We start from the raw sequence: 22,519 nt of genomic DNA, 5'->3' as shown, positions 1-22,519 counted from the left end.
CAAGCCTCTGCCACTTTGTGGGAGGGTGGGGGAGGCAGCATGGGGGAAGAAAAGCCGCGCCACCATCAGAAGCTGAGTGGCCCGCCTACACCGGTTATGGACGGGGGCGGGCCGAGCTGGGGGAAAGGTGACGTGGCAGAATGCCCGGATGCCAGCACGGCGGAACATTGGGCCGGCACATCCAGCGATGGGCCCGTTCAAAAGGGTAGCAGCCAGAGGAACAGGGGTGGCAGCGGAGGACAGTGGAGCCCGGAGAGGGACTGGGAGACAACCCGAACCAGGACCGGAACAGAACGGCGGCTGCCACGAGAGGCAGCAACAACAAGAAGGAGGAAGCTCCAGGCACTCTGGTAGGAACCCCGGTCGGTGAGCAGCGGCACAAGGACAGTGAGGGGGGAAGGAAGCAGTCCAGGGCAGGTTGATACTGGCGCCCATGGGCTGACGAGTTTCGGGCAAGCACCCCATCAACTGGGTAGGGAGCTACACGTCCCTACACCTTAGGGTCCTGGGTAACCGGAGGGCGACTGTAATCCTTACGTGGGCAGGGGTCAACCAACCCTGCAAATGGGTCTATTGAACTTGGGACAGTCAGGTAACGACTAGCGTACGGGAATTTGGGGGACGTTAGGGTGGCTGTTGGCATGGGGCCTTGCCTGGGCGTGTGGCTAGGGCCTTCGGACTAAGCTGAACTGCCACACTCCCTCTTTGGTTTAAGTAGCTCCAGGAGGCAAAGCCTGATTCCTGGAGACTCCCAGAGAAACCTGGAAGACTGGCAACCTTAAACAGTGCCTCTAGAAAGTCGATCCAGACCCTGCCTGGCACTGTCTGATTGCACACCGGTGCTATGACTCCACTGATGGCAATGCAGCTCTGCCAGTTCATCAGACCTCTTCTCACTCCTTCATTAGGATAGCTGGTAAAGGCTACTTCCCTGCTGGGCTGGGCTGTGACAGAAGCCATGTCCGGCCAATCCCCCTGACCAAAAGGGCAACATTTTTCACTGGAGCAGAAGCCCACATCTTCCCCACGGTCACTCGTGTTCCTGGGCCCTAATGAAAATCGTTTGCAACCCTGCTGTTGGAAGTAGGGTCAGGTAGCATGTGTAGAAATCAGATCCTAATGGTTCCTTGCTTTCTCATAACGTAGTAAGTTGTCACCTGGCCTTTTAAAACTGTGTTTAGGATCCAGTCTCTCGGGGCTGATACTTTGCAGCTACGTGCCGGCAAGCTTGCACTGCTTGAAAGTACGTGCAGGAGCAATCTGAGGCCAGCTGCGGCAGCTGGCACCCCAGGCAGAACATGTGATCAGTGCCCCCGCCTGCAGGGCCATCAATGGAGTGACGTCATCGGCAGGCGCCTCCGTGATGTCATCATCAGGCGCCCCGGGCGCCCCCATGATGTCATCAGGCGCCCTGGGTGGTGGCGCCCTAGGTGGCGGCCGAGTCTGCCTATAGTCACGGGCCACCCCTGAGGATGTGTCCCTCTCAGAACACAAGCCATAAATATCTTTCCTCCCCCCTCAAAAAAGGACAGTACGTGGGGATCCTGCCAGATAGAGTACATGGCGATTTGGGGATTTCCTATGGGGGAGGGGGCAAGGGAGAGACAGTTTCACAGAGGTCAATATTGCTAGAAACATTTTCATTATTAAGACCCAGGCCTTCAGTTCTTGCTCTTTCCCTATTGGGTTGCTTCCCCAATGCCCAGGTCACAGAGGCCTGACCTAAAAGAGTAACTGGAGAGTCCCTTTCGTAGGGGAATTCCCAGATGATGGAACACTTGTCTCCTCCCAGCCCAGGGTGCACGTCGCTTGTGGCAACCTGCCTAGGCCTTGAGGGAGACGCTCAGGTTGAAGGAGGGAAGAGTTTGCAGGAGGTAGCAGGAAGCCAGCCTGTGTGCACCAGCACATCTGTACATAATTCTACCAGTGAAGAGCTGGTTTGGTTTTAAAATCTTAGCGTGCTCTCAAGTGGTGACCCTGTAGTACGCTGCACATGGAACAGCGACCATCGTCAGTCTCAGGCTACGGCTACACCACGAGTTTTCTCTGCAAAAAATATGCTATTGAGGGACTCATTTGCATGAGTTGCAATCTCATTTGCATCTTTTCTGCTGATCCATGTTTGTGCAAAAACAAGCAGTGAGGCCGTTTTCTTTTGGCACAAAACCCCCTTTTTCCACAAGATCCTTATGCCCCCCAAAAGGCGGTATACCGACCTTGTGGGAAAAGGGGTTTAGAGCAAAAAGAAAACGTCCACATTGCTTGTTTTTGCACAAAAACCCTTAGCGCAAAAAATGGAAATATGCAAATGAGATTGTGACTCATGCAAATGAGTCCCTCATTAGCATGTTTTTTGCTGAGAAAGCTCATAGTGTAGATGTAGCCTCCGGAGACCCACCTTCAACATGAAGGGTCATCAGCAGGTGGGCTTGAACCTGGGACCTCAGGGGCTAAACCATGAGCCTCTAGTGCAGTGGTTTCCAAACTAGGGGAATGTCAGGCACTGGGTCTTGTTGTAGGCTGACCGGAGACAGAGCTAAGGCAGCTTCCTGCCTGCCCTGGCACTGCAACTTATGCTGCACCCCAGAAGTGGCCAGCAGCAGGCCCAGCTCCTGAAGTGGGGGGAGTAGCAGCAGGTTCCAGGATGGGAAGATGGAGAAGAGTGCACAGGGCTCCACACACTGCTCTGCCTTGAGCACTAGCTCTACACGCCCATTGGCTGGGAACCTGCTGCAGGCTGCCTCTGGGGGCAGCATGGTCTGTGGTGCCAAAAGAGGCAGGAAGCTGCCTTAGCCCCCTCTCCCCCCCCCATCCGCTGCACTGCTACTTGGAATCCACTCGAGGTTACCCCCGCCAGCTGCAGTCCTATCCCCCCTTCAGAGCTGGAGTCCCCTCCTACGCCCCATCGCTGTCATCCTCAGCCCCAACCCAGAGCCTACACTCTAGTCACATTATGGCGGGTCATGGACATCAATAGTTTTTCTTTAACTATGTCATGAGAAAAAATGTTTGAAAACTGCTGGCCTATGGCAGGAGCCAGAAGCCAGCTGGCCCTTAGCTAAGGCTGTAGAGCAAACGTCACTCTCCCTTTTAATGGTCTCAGTGCCTCTGGGTTACACCCAGCAAGGATGAGGGTGTGATTAACAGCTGGGCAAATAAAACAGTATCGAGAAAGAGCCAAAAGGTACCAGAGAGGGATCCAGACCGGGGCAAGGCTGGATTTCCATGCAAACAAATGTGCCATGCAACCCAGGACCGAGTCAGTATCTAGAGCTGACCACAGAGGATCATGAAGTGCCAGTGAAGGTCATGAGTTTTCACCAGCTCGCTAGGGAAAAACAAAAGACTGAGAAGTAAGCACGATATCTTTTCCAGGAATAATCCCCAAGCACAGGCGCAGCAATGTGAGTAATGAGTGGGTTCAGACAGAATGAGCCTAGGGAGCCATGGAGAGTTTCTTTTGTACCTGACGCCAAGAGGCCGCAGAGAGAATAGATATTGAATCATTCTAGAGCTGAGAACTCTGGCATCGGCGTGTGCCTCTGGAGTCACAGAAGATTTTCCCATTCAGCACGGGATGATTTATATGTCGTGTGATTCTCTTGAGCAAGAGGGATAGTGGAGTGTACCAGATGTAACCTTAGAGATGTCCCGCCAAACAGCTGGGGCTGCTGAGTTGCTCAAAGAAAGGATCAATACAATGGCTGCCGTGGAATGAATGCATGGGCTGGAGTGAAAGGAATGCAGGAAGCATGACAGAGACAGGCTAACTGGGAATACAGCTCTCACAGTCCCGTAGATGTACCAGGAATGGCAGAAGTGCCCTAAAAGTAAAGGGTCATAAGTGCCCAAACTGTGTCCCTGCCCTCATGCCACACTGCCCCCCTCCAGTCCCCTCCATCCCGCTCAGTTCTTTCTGCTCCCCCTTCCCCTGCACTGTTCGTTCTTACAGACAGTAGAACATGGGGAAGCATGGGGGAGGGAGAGAACCATAGCCCATGATGCCCTCATTCCAGTCCTCCAATACATACCACCAGAAGTCACAAAGAAAGGCAGAAAGAAAAATGCCCAGACTACAGGGAAGCATGTAAGGGATATGAGAAACAAGCACCTCGTGTCTTCATGCTGCGGTTTACCCCAGGAAGAAGAAAGACGCACCCCATGCAGTGATAGAGGACGTAGATCAGTGATGGGCAACCAAGGCTGTAATATCTCTGGGCTGTAATATCGAACGTGCTGGGCAGCCTGCGGCCTCTGGGGTTCCACCTGTGGCCTACACACTCCTCTCTTCCCTTCCCCTGAGCCTCTCCTGCACTGGATCACTGAAGCCCCACACTTACCTACTCCTCCTCTTCCCTCCCTGCCCTTTCAGAGCACCATGAATCAGCTGATCCATGGCCGCCCACAGCTCGAATGCTGCAAATCAACCGATCTGTGGAACTCTGAAAATTTCTGGCAGAGAGGGAGAGGAATAGGAAGTGTGGGGCTCTAGTGCCCCATTGTGCAAGAGGAGTGTGGGGGTGAGCAGCAGACGGAGAGGGGTATGAGCCACATGGTTGCCCAATGGGCCATATGGTTGCCTACCACTGACGTAGTGACTCCCCATGAAGATGACGGAATCGGCGGTGTGACTTTAGCAAACCCAACGACTGGCAAGAGACGCCGCACCACAGAAGAAGGCCGCCCTCCAAAGGCCACATTTGCAGGCACGCTGTTCGATCAATGGCTACTTGGATTCCTACGGGATTACGGAGCCAATTGCAATGTAATCCCCGTAACGATGATAATCCCGGTAACTGTGATAATCCCAGTAACAATGATAAGCAGCTATGTCAGACTGGAGAAATGTGGAGAAGGAAAGGGCAAATCCTCACAGATCACATGACATTCATCATTACCCTGTTTTAGAGAAGAAACAGGCGACCCAGTAGCGGACAGGATAAACAGAACTACTTTATTGCCCACGCACGTTTACCTTGGACATTCAACACAACATCCAAGTGGCAACAACCAGGTGCCAATCACACCCTTGTATGTAGTTTAGTGTGTTAATTCACACATCTAGCATTACTTTCCCTAAAGACTTATTTAATAATGTTAACTCTTACACAATGAATATTAAGAAGTAGGGGTATGTCTACACTACCCCACTAGTTCGAACTAGCGGGGTAATGTAGGCATACCGCACTTGCAAATGAAGCCCGGGATTTGAATTTCCCGGGCTTCATTTGCATAAGCGGGGAGCCGCCATTTTTAAAACCCCGCTGGTTCGAACCCCATGCAGCGCGGCTACACGGGGCTCGAACTAGGTAGTTTGGACTAGGCTTCCTATTCCGAACTACCGGTACACCTCGTGGAATAGGAAGCCTAGTCCGAACTACCTAGTTCAAGCCCCGTGTACCCGCGCTGCACGGGGTTCGAACCAGCGGGGTTTTAAAAATGGCGGCTCCCCGCTTATGCAAATGAAGCCCGGGAAATTCAAATCCCGGGCTTCATTTGCAAGTGCGGTATGCCTACATTACCCCGCTAGTTCGAACTAGGAGGGTAGTGTAGACATACCCTAGGTGATGAATACAAGTCTACCTGCCCCTGTTTGTTGTTTACTGGGTTTTAGTTGCATCATCATTACCTACTGTCGCAATCAGCAGCTTATAGGGAGGGGGAAAGCACTTCAACACTGAAAATGTTTTTACAGACAAGTGCAAAGACAAAACAAGACAGTGTTCGGGGCAACCATCTTCCAAGGCTGCCAGGACAAATGGGAAATAACATGTGTAAAGGGCAATGGCAAGGCCTGTTCTTGCTAGACCCCTTATCCACTGATGTACAGACATCTCGGACCCCCGTTCATTTTTACATATCCCAACAACCTGTTGCAACAAGTACCACGTAGATCTGTAGCCTAGTAGTGTCGCAAAAACCTTCAGGTAAATTGAAGATTTGCACTGACCCCAAATCACTGAGCAGATCATTGAAAAGAGGTCCCTAGCCCTTACCAGCAACGGAGGGCATACTTGGTGGTGTCAATAATGGGGTTTGGCCTCATGAGCTACGTGAGCCACTCAGCCATGAGAGAACATGGGTTGAAGGAAAGATGTACCAATCCACATGCAACTTGGGGCACAGGCTGCAGGAGGGAAGAGTCTGGAGCCGGCATAGGAAGACAGTCTGTGTGAACATGCCTGGAATGTTAGCTGTACTTGCAGCATCTCTGCAAAGAGCTATCTAATACAGAGCATGGAGTCCTTATGGGCTAGTATCTAGCAAATGGTACATAAAGCATCAGAGGTGGAAAGGTGTGAGCTGGAGGTGGGTCTATAGCATGGTCTTGGTTTCCACAGCACCCCACCCAGCATCATACTGAGGAGGAGGGAACTGGGGTGCCAAATGTGGGGGTTTGCTCTCTGGAGGTCCTGGACCTAGAACTGTTCCCAGGGGCTGGACACGCGACCACAATAAATCGGAAGTGGTTATCATTTATGCTGGAAAGTAAAGCAACCCAAGTTCGCCCCCATCTCCTTCAGAACACACTCCACAGGTTCCTTGGTTGGAGCTGAAGAGCTGTGTCTTTTCACATTTAATTGGAAAAGGTCGGTATTCCCCGACGGTGTTTGCAACCTGCACTGCCTGATTGCACAGTGGAAACCAAATAGCAAGGAAGAGGAAACTGTTGAGTCTGCTTCCTGTCTCCAAGAAAAGTGAAATGCCAAAGAGCACAAAGGAGGAAATCCCAGTCCATTTTAGTGTCTGAATTGTTTCAGGCAGATTCGGCTTGGGGACTATGAGCAACACAGAAAAGGAAACTCATTCTTTCATTTTCACAGCCCACCGTAGAACTGTCTGCTAAGGCTCATTCAAATAAATGCCCTGTGCAATCAAAGAGAAGCCCCAATTCTTGTGCTTATTGTTTTCGCTCTCTTCCACCCATGTTCTTTTGTTCCTTTTTCATTTTTGGTCATATGAGTCTCGCATAGGAAGGAATCTGATCTAGTGGTTAGAACATGAGACTGAAAGTCTAGAGAACTGTGGCCTTTCAACAGTTCTGAAACCAACTTGAGGTGTGACCTAAGGCAAGTCACCTTGAGGCTAAATCTTGCCAGTGTCACGCCTTGGTGTGTTAGGGTTACAAGTCATTCTCTGTACCATTCACAAAGGAGATGAGTCTGGTAGAGACCCACCTAGAGAGGACTGATTCTTTCGCTCAAATTGTAGCGGCTCCCGCGTTTCGTTGTAGAGGTCCTCCACCCAATCCCTGGTGTGCTGCTGAAGGTGGCAGCTGTCAAACAAACATTTATTCACTCGCGCTGTTTCTGTTTAAACAAATATTCCCATTGATGCCACTTGAACTACTCAGGAGGCGGAGAAGTCCATATCTAAGCATTTGTAGGCTTAGCGCTGCAAGGATCTTTTACATTCTGCTTTTGAAAGATGGCGGTAATAGTCAGACATGAGGTTGCTTTAGGATGCTTATTCCATGTATATTAGTAAAGCTCAGATGGCGAGTACTGTAACCTGTAACAGCAGCACTTGGAGCGCATGGATACTAACCCCTGGCAAGTTGGCTGGCAGGTATCTCGGTGCACTGCTGACCAGTGAAAATGTGTGTCACATTTTACCCTGTAATCCTGAGTAGCCCGCAAGGGCTGGCTACAGTGGCTTTCTGCCTGGGATGCCCACGGTCAGCAACAAACATGCATTTTATGTTTATTTATTGGGCAGTCCTGAGCCCATGCTTTGGATATTGAAGGCTGCCTGGAATACCGCAGACTTCCACAGGCCTCCACCAGGCTTGGTTAACATCTGGTAAGGAGACTCCACACGGTCCAGCCCTAAATTTTCCCAGAAGTATGTGTTCTGAAATGTACAACCCTGTCGTGGATCAATCAGAGGAATGTTAACACCCATTGCTCCTTTAGAGTGTTATCGAATCATCAAACACTAGAACTGGAAGGAACCTTGAGAGATCAAGTCCAGTCCCCTGACCTCACGGCAGGACCAAACACCATCTAGCTCATCCCTGATAGATGTCTGTCTAACCGGCTCTGAAATGTCTCCAGTGACAGAGATTCTACAACCTTCCCGAGGCAATTTATTCTAGTGTTTAACCACCCTGGCAGGTAGGAAGTTTTTCCTAATGACCTACCTTGCAGCACTTTAAGCCCATTGCTTCCTGTCCTATCCTCAGAGGCCAAAGAGAACAATTTTTCTCTCTTCCTTGTAACACCCTTAAGTCAATAGAAAAGAGTTTGATGTAAGCTTGAATGCTCATCTCCCCCCTCAACAGAAGTTGTTCCTATCCAAGATATTACCTCTGCCACCTTGTCTTACACATTCACTGCACAGATATGCAAAGTACTATTATTGTTATCACTGGACTGAGAAATATGCTAATTTCCATCTTTCTTTGTTACATTGAAAAAGCCCCCATCTGAGATCAGCAGCCATTATGCTAGATACTTTGTGTCATTTATACTAAATATAAACCCACACAAGAAGTCCTGTGGCACCTTAAAGACTAACAAAATTATTTGGACGTAACCAGGCATGGGCAGGAACCCACTTTGTCAGATCATTTATATTGACCCCCGAGACCAGTAGTTTTCCAACTAGGGTACACATAACCCTAGGGATATGGGCATATGTGGGAAAAACCCTGACATGGCAGATAATCCATTTTATTTAGTAAGACTTGAAATTGAATCAACTTTTAATCGATCCATTAAAACTGCCTTGGTGTACATTTCGTTTCTGCTATGCAAAGTTAACACTTCCGAAACATATAAAAGCTACAAGTGTGAGTCCAATTCAACCTGGAATGGGTTACCTAGGGAAGTAGTGGAGTCTTCATCCCTAGATGTGTTTAAGTCTCGGCTTGACAAAGCCCTGGATGGGTTGATTTAATTGGGATTGGTCCTGCCTTGGACAGGGGGCTGGACTTGATGGCCTTCTAAGGTCTCTTCCAGCTCTATGGTTCTATGATTAGCAAAGGATAGAACACAGAGGATCAGCAGGAGCCCTGTGAAACCACCGTTTCAGCTCACTCATCTACTAGTGGCCATAGCCATGCAAATGCAGACGAGGCCATGCATGATTTACAAGTTCAACCTGGGAAGTGTACAATAGAGCAGGAAAAATGGGCATCCAAAAAGCACACATGATGAAAGTGACATTGAACTTGGATTTACATGGGAATGTTGCATATTCTCAGCCACTGTGTGTGCCATGCTGTGAAGATTTATCAAAAAATAGTCACCCTCTTTTTGCTGGCAGCTAGAGACTAAACAAAATCCATTTAAAGACAAACTGGTTCAGTTTGTCGATTGCAAGCTGGAAACTAAAAAAGGAGTAAAAAATATCTACAGTTGAATTCTTGCATGGGAAATGTAAATGCATTTCAAGCTTAATATCTCATGAGCTACACAGTGGCTAAGAAAGGGAAACCACACACATTTAATTTTACCTTCTGTGAAAGACATGATAAAAGTGCATGATTACTGGAAAAGCAGAAAAAAAAGAAGTACCCTACTCTACTTCGATAGCACTGCGTCACAGTGCATTGCTGATATGGCTGAAAATGTTCTCTCTCAGCTTGTGAATTACATTAGAAACAATGACTATTATTCTCCGCAGCTAAGCAAGTTCATAAATGTAGCTAGCCTTGCTAATATTTTGGTTTATGTTAGTTATATATATTGAAGTAACTTTTGGTTTATGTTAATTATATGTATAGAAATCCCAGACATGAAGATTTTCTCTTTTGTCAACCCCTGCCTACCAAAACAACAGCAGGAGAAATTTGTATTGCCTGTCAAGTATCAGAGGGGTAGCTGTGTTAGTCTGGATCTGCAAAAGCAACAAGGAGTCCTGTGGCACCTTATAGACCAGGGGTGTCCAAACTTTTTTCAAAGAGGGCCAGATTTGATGAAGTGAACATGCGTGAGGGCCGACCATTTTGCCTGACATTCTTTGAACCACTAAAATTAAATGCAAATTAACTATTTTATGCAAAGTTTATTGCAAACGGCATACTTTTCATTTCGTCACATGGATGACAAATCTAAACAGGTGTTAAATCACTCTGCCTTTCATATCTGAAGGCCAGATGAAAAAAAAAATCCAGGAAGCTGAAATATATGTCAGGAACATTGTAAAGTACATTACATATTATTGGTAATAAAGGTTGTCTGTCAACTTTTAAGTTCAAAAAATATGAACAGGAACATAACACCAAGTATACATGTTGTGTCCAAATATATTTATAACTGATTTAGACCAACTGACATTAACTGAGATTTTACAATGTATTCATCTCAATACATATGGATTCGTTGGGGGCCATAAAAGATAGATATTGCCAAATTACCTGGGGAGGCATATTAAACCGTATTAAACCGGCAATTGGCCCGCGGGCCGGACTTTGGACATGCCTGTTATAGACTAACAGAAGTATTGGAGCATAAGCTTTCGTGGCAAAGACCCACTTCGTCAGATGCATTTAGTGGAAATTTCCAGAGGCAGGTATAAATATGCAGGACAGAATAAGGCTAGAGATAACAAGGTTAATTCAGACAAGAAGGGTGAGGCCCACTTCTAGCAGCTGATCTGGAGGTGTGAACACCAAGAGAGGAGAAACTGCTTTGTTTAATCCTAGCCATTCACAGTCTTTGTTTAATCCTAAACTGATGGTGTCAAATTTGCAGATGAACTGTAGCTCAGCAGTTTCTTTTTGAAGTCTGGTCTTTGAAGTTTCTTTTGCTGCAGGATGGCTACCTTTGAATCTGCTACTGTGTGTCCAGGGAGATTGAAGTGTTCTCCCACAGGTTTTTGTATATTGCCATTTCTAATATCTGATTTGTGTCCGTTTATTCTTTTACATAGGGTCTGTCCAGTTTGGCCAATGTATATAGCAGAGGGGCATTGCTGGCACACGATGGCGCATATTATATTGGTAGATGTGCAGGTGAATGAACCAGTGATGGTGTGGCTGATGTGGTTAGGTCCTGTGATGGTGTCGCTGGTGTATATATGTGGGCAGAGTTGGCACCGAGGTTTGTTGCATGGATTGGTTCCTGAGTTAGAGTTACTGTGGTGCAGTGTATAGTTGCTGGTGAGAATTTGCTGCAGGTTGGTGGATTGTCTGTGGGCGATGACTGGCCTGTCTCCCAAGGCCTGTGAAAGTGAAGGATCATTGTCCAGGATGGATTGTAGATCACTGATGATGCGTTGGAGAGGTTTTAGCTGAAGATTGTAGGTGCTGGCCAGTGGTGTTCTGTATGTTTCATTGCCTGATAACTTCATGGTTAGAAAATGGAATTGACCGTTAGGATTTGTACTCATGGGGGCAAACTTGATGATGGGAAGTTTGGGATGGGATGATGGTGAAGCAGAGTTCTAGATTGCATCAAGACCTGTAGTTATAGAAGCCCCATCAATCCACTGCAACCTCCACACAAAGATGTTCTTGCTTCTCTGAAAATGCCTAAAGACTTAAGTATTATGTAATGCAGACAAAATGCTACTGTGTGATGAAATGGGAAGCAACCACTGGATGCTATTAATGCACACCGAGGTTCACTGGCTGTTGTGTGGCAAAGTGCTGACATGACTCTTTGAATTGTGCAATGAGCTTTAAAGTTTTTTCACCAACTGCCACTGCTTTCCTGGAAAATTCGGCTTGGCGTCAGCTGATTCACCTACTTGGCAGACCTTTTTTCTTGCTTCAACAAGCTCAAATTGGGCCTTGGGGTTTAAATGTCACTCTTTTCAAAACACAAGACAAAAGTGAATCCATGATTAAGAAACTATTGTGTTGGGCTAGCTGCAGAAAGAGAAATGGGATTAACTGCTTTCCACCACGGCATAAGCAGCTTGTGCAACCAATGAGAACATGCAGTCCCAGAAGAGAGCAGAAGATGATGTTATGGAACACTTGCAACAACTCAGCCAGCAACTTAGAAAAGATTTCCCCAAAACAGAAAATGCAAATATCTGGACATGCCACTTGTTGTGACTAAATTGTTCCCAATTTCACATCTGTCAGTGCATGCGCAGGAGAAATTTTTTGGATCTCTCGTCTGGCAATGGGCTTAAATTAGAGTTTTTGCATGCAAACCTTCAACTGACTTTCAGATTCAAAGGATGGAAGAGTCCCTATGCCCTTCTCCACAACATATTATTACGAGACTGGATCCTCTTTTCCTGCAGTGATGAAGAGCAAGTACCGTCAGAGATTAAACACCAACAAGGACTTGCCGCTGACGCTCTCTTTACAATTCTCCCTGTTGTCAGTAATGTGTGTGATAAAAAGCAGGAAAACGCTGACAGGTGAGCATTTTATTGTTGGGATCATTTTTAAATGACATCAATAAGTACGTAACGTTAGTCACCAAGAATTTTTAAAAGTCAACACTGTATATTCTTATCTAGCAGTAGAAATGCCTAGATAGTGAACTGTTCTTTGCTTCCTTTTCTGTATCTTTTTATTATTGAGAAAAATACATGATTAGCATTTTTATATGCTTTGTCACAAACAGGCCACCATAGGTTATTTCAGTCCCACGAAACATGGAAGCTGCTTTCATTAGAATTAAAGGCAGTAAAATGAACTTGAAAATATTCAATTTATTGCTTGCCACCTTAAATTGATTGGTGCATCAGCCCGCACGGAGAAAGCATGGATCACGGGACATCGGCCGTTTTGGTCTAGCCAGTCCTTCAGCCACCTGCTGGCAAGACTGTCAGTGGCACCAGACACCCACATGACTTCATTACATATGCATATGATCATATCATACTGCCTCCAACCTTTTTTCTAATCCCATTTTCTTCTTCTACTTTTTCGCTGTAATGCCTCATTCAGACAACCCATAGAGTTGTCTTTTCCTCGTTCTTCAGTTCCCAAGGCCCTGATCCTGCACAGAGAAGGAAGCAGACTATTTCTTGGGTCAGAATTAGGATCCTGTACACAGTTTAAAGGACACAGCACAGGATTAGCTGTCAAAGGGTGAATTATAAATCTTTACTTCCCCAAATTGCTAATGAGTAGAGCTGGTTGAAATTTTATTGCCAGGATTTTTTTCATTGGGAAAAAAAAGGTTCTTTTACCTTTTAACTTTTTTTTCCAGTGGGGAAAGGAGATGTGGGGGGCACAAACAGAAGAAAACTGTATTTTAAAGAGAGAGAAAAACTTGGATTTTTTCCCTACGAAAATAAGAGAAAAATCTTGAAAAGATCTCCAATATATTTTTGAGAAAAAATATACATTGTGAAAAAGTAAAAAAGCAATGAAAAATCTTTTGCTATATATACAGACATATTATAGGTATAGATTTGGCTAACATGCCCGAGAAAATTGGTCAATATAACCATTTGGGGTTTTCAGAATCAAATCATACAAACACAATAGAAAATAATATTCAATGACTGCCTGGGGATGATGCCTTTGTTTAGATTAATAAGGCTTTCATCTGTCTGTTGGTGATCAACTCCTGTATCGTTACCATGACAAAGGAAAAATTATCCAAAGGCAGGAAACAATACAAATTGGACAATTCATTACATGCCAGCTCACCAAGTAAATCTATAATAGACATCCCTTGTTACTTATTTTGCAGTGAATTATATTAGACCCAGGATCTGACTAACTTTCCCACTAACTGTCCAATATAAACGCCTACATTTATGACAGACAATGAAGACCATATGTGTGGGGAACTTGAAAAGCATGATGAAACAATTGCACATAAGTACAGTTCTATAATCTGAGTTTACAAAAGTAATTTATTCAGTTTTAAAATGACTTTACGACTGTCTTGACTGAAACTTGTTACAAAACAAAGACACATCAATGAAGTTCATAATAATCTTCACAGCATACACACCAGCCCTAACATTTTCTCACCTATTAGGTGCTCAGTTTCAGGAAGTGGTCAATTGGCTGATATGTCATCACCTCAGAGGAAGTCTGTGTGTTATTAATCACAAGATCTTGTTCATCCATCAGCTTTCAGCTCAGTTATTGAGAGCAGGAGTTGGTATGGTAAAAACAGGTGTAGGACAGACACAACTCTAGTCTATTATCAGTGTGCTAATGGGCAACCCAAACTGCTGGGGGCGGGGGAAGAGACCACTGAAGGTTCCTATCCAAGATAAATGGTGTCAATAGGAGGACTCAAGCATGGCTAGCCCAGGACCGCTGTCTTTTCTCTTTCAGGTGTCTTCCGCTTTGAGAAAGCAAAACGTTGATGGAGATGCATCATTTTATTCTATTTCCGGATGATCCAACTTGGTCCCTCTTCTTGAAGGTGTTGACTTGGACGATCAGATGGCTAAGCATACTTCTACTGAAGATTCATAAGGTCCCACCAAAAGAATTGTCCTCTCTCACCATCCAATCCGGGAACAAAACATCCATTTTTGAGTTCTTGTATGTTATACAGTACTTGCACAATTTGCAGTTTCTCCATTCTCTCGTTGCTGGCTGCTGAAATGTCCAGTTTAAAGTTCATATAATTTATACAAAGTTACTCCCTATTCTTCAATGTTTGTACACTTGTTTTGACAGTCCATTATTCAATGCAAAGTGCCCTGTGGTGGTCCAGCAAACTAGAACAGCTGAAGCAGTTCTCTTTGTTTTAATAGCAATGCTGGGACCTTGGGGTGTGTGGCTCGTAGAATTACTGCTTTTGGCCACACGTATGCCTAGAGGATTCGTCACATGATGTAATCTTTAATTAAAGATTAATATTTAATTCCTAAAGACTCCAGGAACATCCTGGAGGGTTGGCAATGCTGGCTTGGCTGAGTCTGTGCATTATTAATGAAACAATGACATTTCTAGTTATTTTACTCTATGATAAAATGTTCTCATAAACACACTATTTGGTTCCAGTTTCTTTTATTTAGTGCTTCATTCAGCACAGGTGTATTTCACTAACTTGACAGCACAAGCAGGCTTGACTGCTAACATTAGCATGACTTCTCCATGTCATCGCTTACGCTAAAAGAACTCAAGCTGAATGCAACCCCTTTCCTTTATAACGGGACTATTCTGAAGGAAAACCCTGTCTTCAGAGTTGATATATTTTTGCCCCAACTTCCCTTTTGTGTGCATTTTAATTGTGTTAGGTTCCATCAAGTTCCCGATTTTACTACTGTATCTGGCACTTGATATTACATCAATGTTTGATGTAAATTTATCAGGACTTTTAATTCATTCATATTTTCGCAGCCAGAAACAAAGGGGAAGTCTCTTTAGCTGCAGCAGCGGTGTCCTCTTGCAAAAGGCTGACACAACTCTGAGCTTCTGTTTGCCAAAATCGAGCCCTTGGACATAGGATTTTTTATTCTTGTAGCCTTGCAGTCGACCTTTTCTACAAGGCCTTAATGCATAGGCAATTCTGAAACAGTAATAACTGACCATTTCGGAGCCTTGGTTACTACACAATATAACACTATAGTCGAGAAATTCAATGTGCGCAGACAGACCAGCATTTAAAAAGAGAGGTTTCGATTTGGCACTGTTTTCTACTTCCTGGCAAGGGCTTCATCTAGAAGGGGGGCACACAGAGTTCAGTGGGAACTACAGGCATACAGCTGTTATCGGGGTCCGGCCTTTGCAGCAGCTGTTAATCTACATAAGAACATAGCTTAAGAATGGCCCTATAAGTCAAACCAAAAGTCCATCTATCCCAGTAGCTTTCCATCAGTGGCCAATGCTAGATGCCCCAGAGGAAGTGAACAGAACAAGGAATAATCAAGTGATCCCTCTCCTGGTACCCATTTCCAGCCTCTGACAAACAGAGGCTACCCATCTTGGCTAACGGCCATTCATGGACCTAACCTCTATGAATTTATCTAGTTCTTTTTTGAACCTGGTTAAAGTCCTGGTCTTTACAACATCCTCTGGCAAGGAGTTCCACAGGTTAGCTATGTGTTTTGTGAAGAAATACTTCCTTTTGTTTGTTTTAAACCTGCTACCTGCTTTATTTGGCTCTGGTGAGACCACATCTACAGTATTGTGTCCAGTTCTGGGTCCCCCACTATAGAAAGGATGTGAACGCATTGGAGAGGCGCCAGTGGAGAGCACCCAAAATGATTAGGGGGATGGAGCATATGACCAATGAGGAAAGGCTGAGGGATTTGGGCTTGTTTAGTCTGCAGAAGCAAAAAGTGAGGGGGGATTTGATAGCAGCCTTCAACTTCCTGAAGGGGGGTTCCAAAGAGGCTGGAGAGAGGCTGTTCTCAGTGGTGACAGATGGCAGAACAAGGAGCAATGGGCTCAAGTTGCAGTGGGGGAGGTCTAGGTTAGATATTAGGAAAAACTATTTCACTAGGAGGGTGGGGAATCACTGGGCTGGGTTCCCTAGGGAGGGGGTGGAATCTCCAGTCCTAGAGGTTTTTAAGTCCCAGCTTGACAAAGCCCTGGCTGGGTTGATTTAGTTGGGATTGGTCCTGCTTTGGGCAGGGGGCTGGACTGGATGACCTCCTGAGGTCTCTTCCGGCTCTATGGTTCTATGATACCTATTAATTTCATTTGGTGACCCCTACTTATATTATGGGAAGAAGTAAATAACTTCTCTTTATTCACTTTCTCCACATCCATCATGATTTTATAGACCTCTATCCTATCCCCCCTTAGTTTCCTCTTTTCGAAGATGAAAAGTCCCAGACTTTTTAATCTCTCACTATTTAATCCGCAGTCTTTTTTCTCCTTTCCTCCTGTCTATCATCTCTAAATCCTGCCTGGATACATGCAGTGGGAGGGAGGGTGGCAGCAGTCTTGTTTGCATCCAAGGCTCAGGCACTAGGGCGGTCCCATTATTTAGGGATGTGCCGACAAGTGATGCCAATGAAGGGAGGAAGGATGGGCACCCAGGATATACTGTCCCAAACGGAGATGCAGCATGTGCAATTCCTTCTCTATTCCAGATCATCTGGAGAGAGATTGTGGCTCGTGAGCATACCCTGGATCGCCTCGTGGGACAATTCCTCCTCTCCCTCACGTGGGACTGTGTTTAAGTCAGACCCTCCAGCCTATTATATTTCCAGCTAATTATTTTGGGGCTATTGGGTTGGATCCTAATCTGCTCCTACTGAGGTTCATCACTAAATAGCTGCTGGTCCAGGGCTGGACCCCAAACCTCTTGTTTTCAATTGACAGCCTGCTATCAATGCTCCGATAAATGAAGACCCCCTAAGGCAATGGGTGTCGCAGAGACTCTCCCCTTCTCCTCTCCCAGCCCAGCCAGTGACAAGAGGTGCCAGGTGCTTTGCTCTGAAAAGAAACTCTCCAACACGGAACCCGACACGATGTTTTTCTGACCTGCACAGAAGTTTGGTTTCACCTGAGAAACAGGCAGGTCTTGTCTGGGGCCCGATCCTGCGAGTGGTAGCTTGAACATCTTCGCATGGGCACAACTCCCAGCCAGGTTAGGAATGGTTCAGCACTTCTCAGGATCGGGCCCGTTCTCAGAGTCATGTTCACTGTCCCTAACCAATCTGAGGACACTTGCCCCCTCCCACCCTCCCGAGGCTGCCAGCTGTTACTATCCTCAATGAAATGTGTGTGCCCAGCCACTGCGAGTTCAGTGTTTTATTTCTGTGCTGCTCTCTCTCATCTCTCACTTTCACTCCCATTGGTTTCATGTTCCCTTTTGCTGGGTGGAAAAGCTTTTCATCTGATCCAGCCTAATTTATCCTGGTTCCACCCCCTGGGACTTTCCTAACTTCCTCCTGTAAAGGGAGGGAAAAACAGACCCAAGCATAGTACGTGCACCTCTCTGATCTCAGCAAAAGCGGTGCTGTCTCCCTGAACTGGGTTTCTGCTGTAGGCGGTGCATTCCTTGGGAGGGAGGGTACATGTGTGTGGGGGGGGAGCCTTCCCACACTAAAGTGAGCCCTTATTTAATGGGGGTCCCAATGCAGGACAGCAAGCAGAAGAGGTTTTCCTCTCCCCGGGTTCCATTCAGAGACAGAGGTGCATAAGCCAGTGACAGGCATGAAACACTTTGCTGAAATATCCCTGGAGGAAGCAATTCCTATGACCAATCAAGACTCCGGAATGGGTGTCAGGGAGGATCTGAAGAAAATACGCTGCGCTGTGGTTTTTTGCTTGCTGTCGGTCCTAGTCCTGGCGTTACCCACAGCCTATCTGCTGATTGGAAATCTCACAGCTCATAAACCTGGCCCCGCGCAGGTAAGCAAATGCCATTTCTCAATCCGGGAAGGTTAAGCAAAAGAGATTTGTAACTATTTGGGTTTGGAGACAGAGTTGGTAGCTTGGTGGATTTGCAATGTAAAGGAGTGTTAAACTTTTCCTCTCTTTATTACTCTGAGGAAGGAGGAGGAAATGCGTTTGTTAATAGGCAGATGTCTCTCCATTTCTCTTCCTTGATTTTACTAGGGTCAGAGGAGCAGGAACAATGTTAGATCTAATGGGCAAACTGCAAACAACTCTGGTCCGGCTCGTCAGCGAATGTAAATCGCTGCAAGCCATTAAATTCAGCAGAGGGTTTGGATCCCCATCTCCTTTCCCCCTTTTTCTGGTTGAAGCTTGGAGTTCTCTCATCTCTCACTCCGGGCTGTAAGGACTTTCTTTCAGCAGCCAGCTGCCAACTTTCAGGAGCGTGTATATCCCTCTGCTTGTGTTTGTGTGTGTGACTCAGATACGCGAGAGCTACATTTCAGCTCCAGCATCACGTGGGGATTCAGAGTTCCTAGATTAGGGATGTTTACATGTGGGGTTCCAGTGTGGGCTAATTATTGAGTGACCCATATCGCAACATTCAAATCCTCACCGAAATCCTGACCAAAAATGTCCAAAGTTCAGGGACACTGGATTCAGGAGGGAATTCCAGGTCGATCTCTAATAAACAGCTGGATACCTATCTCCACGTGGATACTTCCATAGGTTTTTGTCTTTACACCCCGGGCCGCTGGCATCCAGAGCAGCTTTTTAAGAAGGCGCATACTGATGTCAGTAAAGGCAATGGGATTATCCACTGCTTAAAGGATTAGGGTGAGGAGCAGGCGTGACTGTTTGCAGGAGCAAGACCTTAATAAATATCAGATTTGTGTTTGAAATTCACTCTGTGCTAGTTTGCATGAGCAAAGCTGTGACTGAAAGAATACTACGAACAGCGATAATCGAGAGATGTTGAAAACAAGCCTTATTTCTAACTCGGCAAACTTTTTGCCACCAGGTTTTTACACTCGGACATGCAGTTGGATAGGGATATGTACAAACACGCACACAGAAAAACAGAGCTGGGACGTACAGCCAATATACAGTTCTTGGCCAAAGACTTTATAATCTCTCCAGAGGGTCAAATACAATGTTAATTCTAGATTCCCTTTACGTACTGTGTTTGCTGATTGCGCAGATAAACATTTCAGGCCAATTTCCTATTTGTATCCCCTGTGGTGCAATGTCTGAGTGCATACTTGTCTAGAGAGAAGCAGCTTTATACAGCTTGAAAACACATAACTCTTAAATCAGAGTTTCTCTTCCCGCTTTTCACGTTGACTCATGACACAGCCTCGTGACTTCGGCAAGTCACTTAACCTCTTAGTGCCTCTCTCTGTCTGCTCTAAAGGTTTCTGGAGTGTCCATTGCTGTAACACCGTAGTACAGCACCTTGCACTGAATTCTGAATGGGTGAACTTCTGCATCTGGGGGGAATTTACTGCCAGCTTTCATCTCTTTACTGTCAGCCTGTCAGATCAGGGACTGTGTCCTTTCTATAGCACAAAGGGGTCCAGATCCTGGTTGGGACCTCTCCCCGTAAAACAATAATCGGTCAAAGGAGATGAATACTTACCTGGCTCACAGGTGTGTTGCAAAAGTTAATGAAGTAATGCAGGTGAATGCCTTGTCAATCTTCAGATGGAAGGTGCTTTGTAAGCCTTAAGGATTGCTTCATTCTGGACAATATTATTTTATTTTGTATTTACATAGACATATGAAAGGAATTGGTGATTGTCTCTAGATATGGCTCAGACAATTAGCTGTTGCACTCAAATGAGGTACAGTTCTTGACAATCCCAGTAGGCAAAAATAAAATCATCAGTGCTGGAAACTTGCCATCTGTCTCTCTGCCAAGTAGCGTGGGTGATGCATACTTCTACAGCTAAATTGTTTACTACACCCAATAAGCCTTCCACTTGCTCCATTGAGAACTGAGTCAGCCAGCGGTGACTCGCCGCCATCAAAGAGTGCTGGGCATGTTTAACTTTCCTTGAGAACTGTCTTCTAACAGCTCCACAAACCATGGCTCTGATCTGAACTCTGCTCCTGATACAGGTGTCCTGTCCTAGAGTCAGTACGCACAAGAGCAGCTCTGTTCTTTCCAGTGGGAATGTGATCAGGGAGGCAGGCTCTCAGACAAAGCCCTCTCCTCTCCTTTCCTTTCCTTTCCTTTCCTCTCCTCTCCTCTCCTCTCCTCTCCTTTCCTTTCCTCTCCTCTCCTCTCCTCTCCTTTTCTTTCCTCTCCTCTGCTCTCCTCTCCTCTCCTCTCCTCTCCTCTCCGCTCCTTGACAATCAGAACACAAGATGACAGAAAAATCCCTTTTGATCTAATTCATTCCCATTGGTCTTTTAATACTTTCAAATCCTAGCTGGTTTGGGGCGTCTTTTTTTGTCACACCTGCCTCCAGCCTAAAGAGTAGTCCCAACTGAGAAGAAAAGGACTGAGAAAGAGGGTGGTTTCACCTCACATGGAGGAATGAAAGCCTCCCACCTACCCTCCAGACACTTCCAGTTCTGCACAGGTTCCCTGAGCCTTGGGCCTGGCCATGTAGGAATGAGCTAAAGTCATGTCCCCCCCGATGGCTCCTGATTGTAGATTCACAGGTAAGAGCCAACCGAGCTGCGTAACTGCTTGCTCCCCACTTCAGAGGTGGTGAGAAGACAGTGGCGTGGACTAAGAGAACCTACTCTCTGCTCCACAAGAGTGCTGGGCTGCACGGCTGAGCTGGCACGAGGGCAGGCATTCATTTTTTGCTATGTTATAAGCTAGTAGCATCTCTTTTCCTTCAGGAGCAAGAGGGAATTAGGGGTGTGTCTAAACTACATGGCTCCGTCGATGGAGCCATGTAGATGAGGCTGATCGGCAGAGGGAAATGCAATCAGCACCAGCCCAGAAGTAGACCTAAGAGAGACTCCTCTCCGTGGCATAACTCCTTCTCCTAGGGGTGTGTCTAAACTACATGGCTCATTTAAATTTAAATGGCTGCCGCGCTCTGCCGACCAGCTGATCATCAGCTGTTTGTCGGCAGATCGGGGCAGTCTGGACGCACTGCGGTCAACAAAGAAGCCTTTGTCAACCGGCGCAGGTAAACCTGGTTTCACGAGGCATACCTGCGCCGGTCGACAAAGCGTCCAGACTGCCCCTATCTGCTGACAAACAGCTGATCATCAGCTGGTCGGCAGAGCATGGCAGCCATTTAAATTTAAATGAAGCCGAGATTATTTAAATCGCGGCTTCATTTCCCTCTGCCGATCAGCCTCATCTACATGGCTCCATCGACGGAGCCATGTAGTTTAGACACACCCCTAGGAGAAGGAGTTATGCCTTGGAGAGGAGTCTCCCTTAGGTCTACTTCTGGGCTGGTGCTGATTGCATGCCACCCCTCACATGTGTTGTGCTAAGGTGTTACAGCGATGGACACTAGAGAAACTTCTACAGCAGCCAGACAGAGGCACGAGGAGGTTAAGTTCCAGCTCCCGACAAGCTTAGACTGTTATCTCACCTTTAGAAGTAGCCTTCCTGTCACAGAGCAGGGGACAACACAGGCAAACCGGAAAATCTGCTTTCCTTGTATTGCACCTGGTCCGGTCTGCATATCACTGTGGGGTTGGTGTTCCAGAATTGTTCGCCTACGCATCTCCCACCCTTGCCAGCATCTACCCCTCTCCCCCTTTTCAAAATAACAGATACTTCTTGGGGGTTCTCATGCTGCAGCAGCCCTATCAATGGGCGTCGGCGGTGGGGTGGCTTTAACTGCACATTTGCTTCGCCGGCTGAATTTCATTTCATTGACTTTGTTAAGGTAGAACGTGAGCAGGTAGCTCCTGCCCTCAGTGGAATGACACAACAGCTAGGAATGTGCGGGTTGCTGCCCTATCAGTCTGCTGGGTTAATCATCTATAAAGGGAGAGCAAAGTCTCAACACTCTTTGCACTTGACTGCACGGTGGGAATTTGAGGGATGGGCCAATGGCATTCTGAGGCCGGCGTGGTCGAGTGGAGAGGGAAATCCACCCAATGGAGAAGGGTGGCAGCACAAGGGTGGGCGGGCCACTTTGGACTTGAGTTGTGACTCTGTGAGTGGGCTGCAGTGAGGCAGGTCGGCCTCCAATGCCCCCAACTGTGGCCTGGATCTCTCCACGCCAGACCTGCACTGGCCAGCACAAGACCAGTGACGAGGCCAAGAAAAGGAGCTGAAAGGAACTACACTGATGCAGAACCAAAGGCTTCAGCATACCAAGTGCTGAGGCAGGCTGAATCAGCTGCCTCCGT

The 22,519-nt window shown here is 46.6% G+C and overlaps 1 protein-coding gene across 1 annotated transcript in view; it reads left to right on the top strand.

Moving 5' to 3' along the window:
- The first annotated feature begins 17,774 nt into the window (after window positions 1-17,774).
- The window catches only part of TNFSF15 (TNF superfamily member 15), a 34,500-nt gene continuing 29,755 nt past the window's right edge, over window positions 17,775-22,519 (top strand). Inside the window, exon 1 of the mRNA XM_006137185.4 lies at window positions 17,775-18,196. Coding sequence (XP_006137247.2) covers window positions 17,999-18,196 — 198 coding nt within the window. The 5' untranslated portion in view covers window positions 17,775-17,998. The remainder of the gene's footprint in view (window positions 18,197-22,519) is intronic.

The sequence above is a fragment of the Pelodiscus sinensis genome, chromosome 22 (genome assembly GCF_049634645.1).
Source record: "Pelodiscus sinensis isolate JC-2024 chromosome 22, ASM4963464v1, whole genome shotgun sequence".
In the NCBI taxonomy this organism is placed as follows: Eukaryota; Metazoa; Chordata; order Testudines; family Trionychidae; genus Pelodiscus; species Pelodiscus sinensis.
This window is presented reverse-complemented; position numbering and strand designations above follow the sequence as displayed.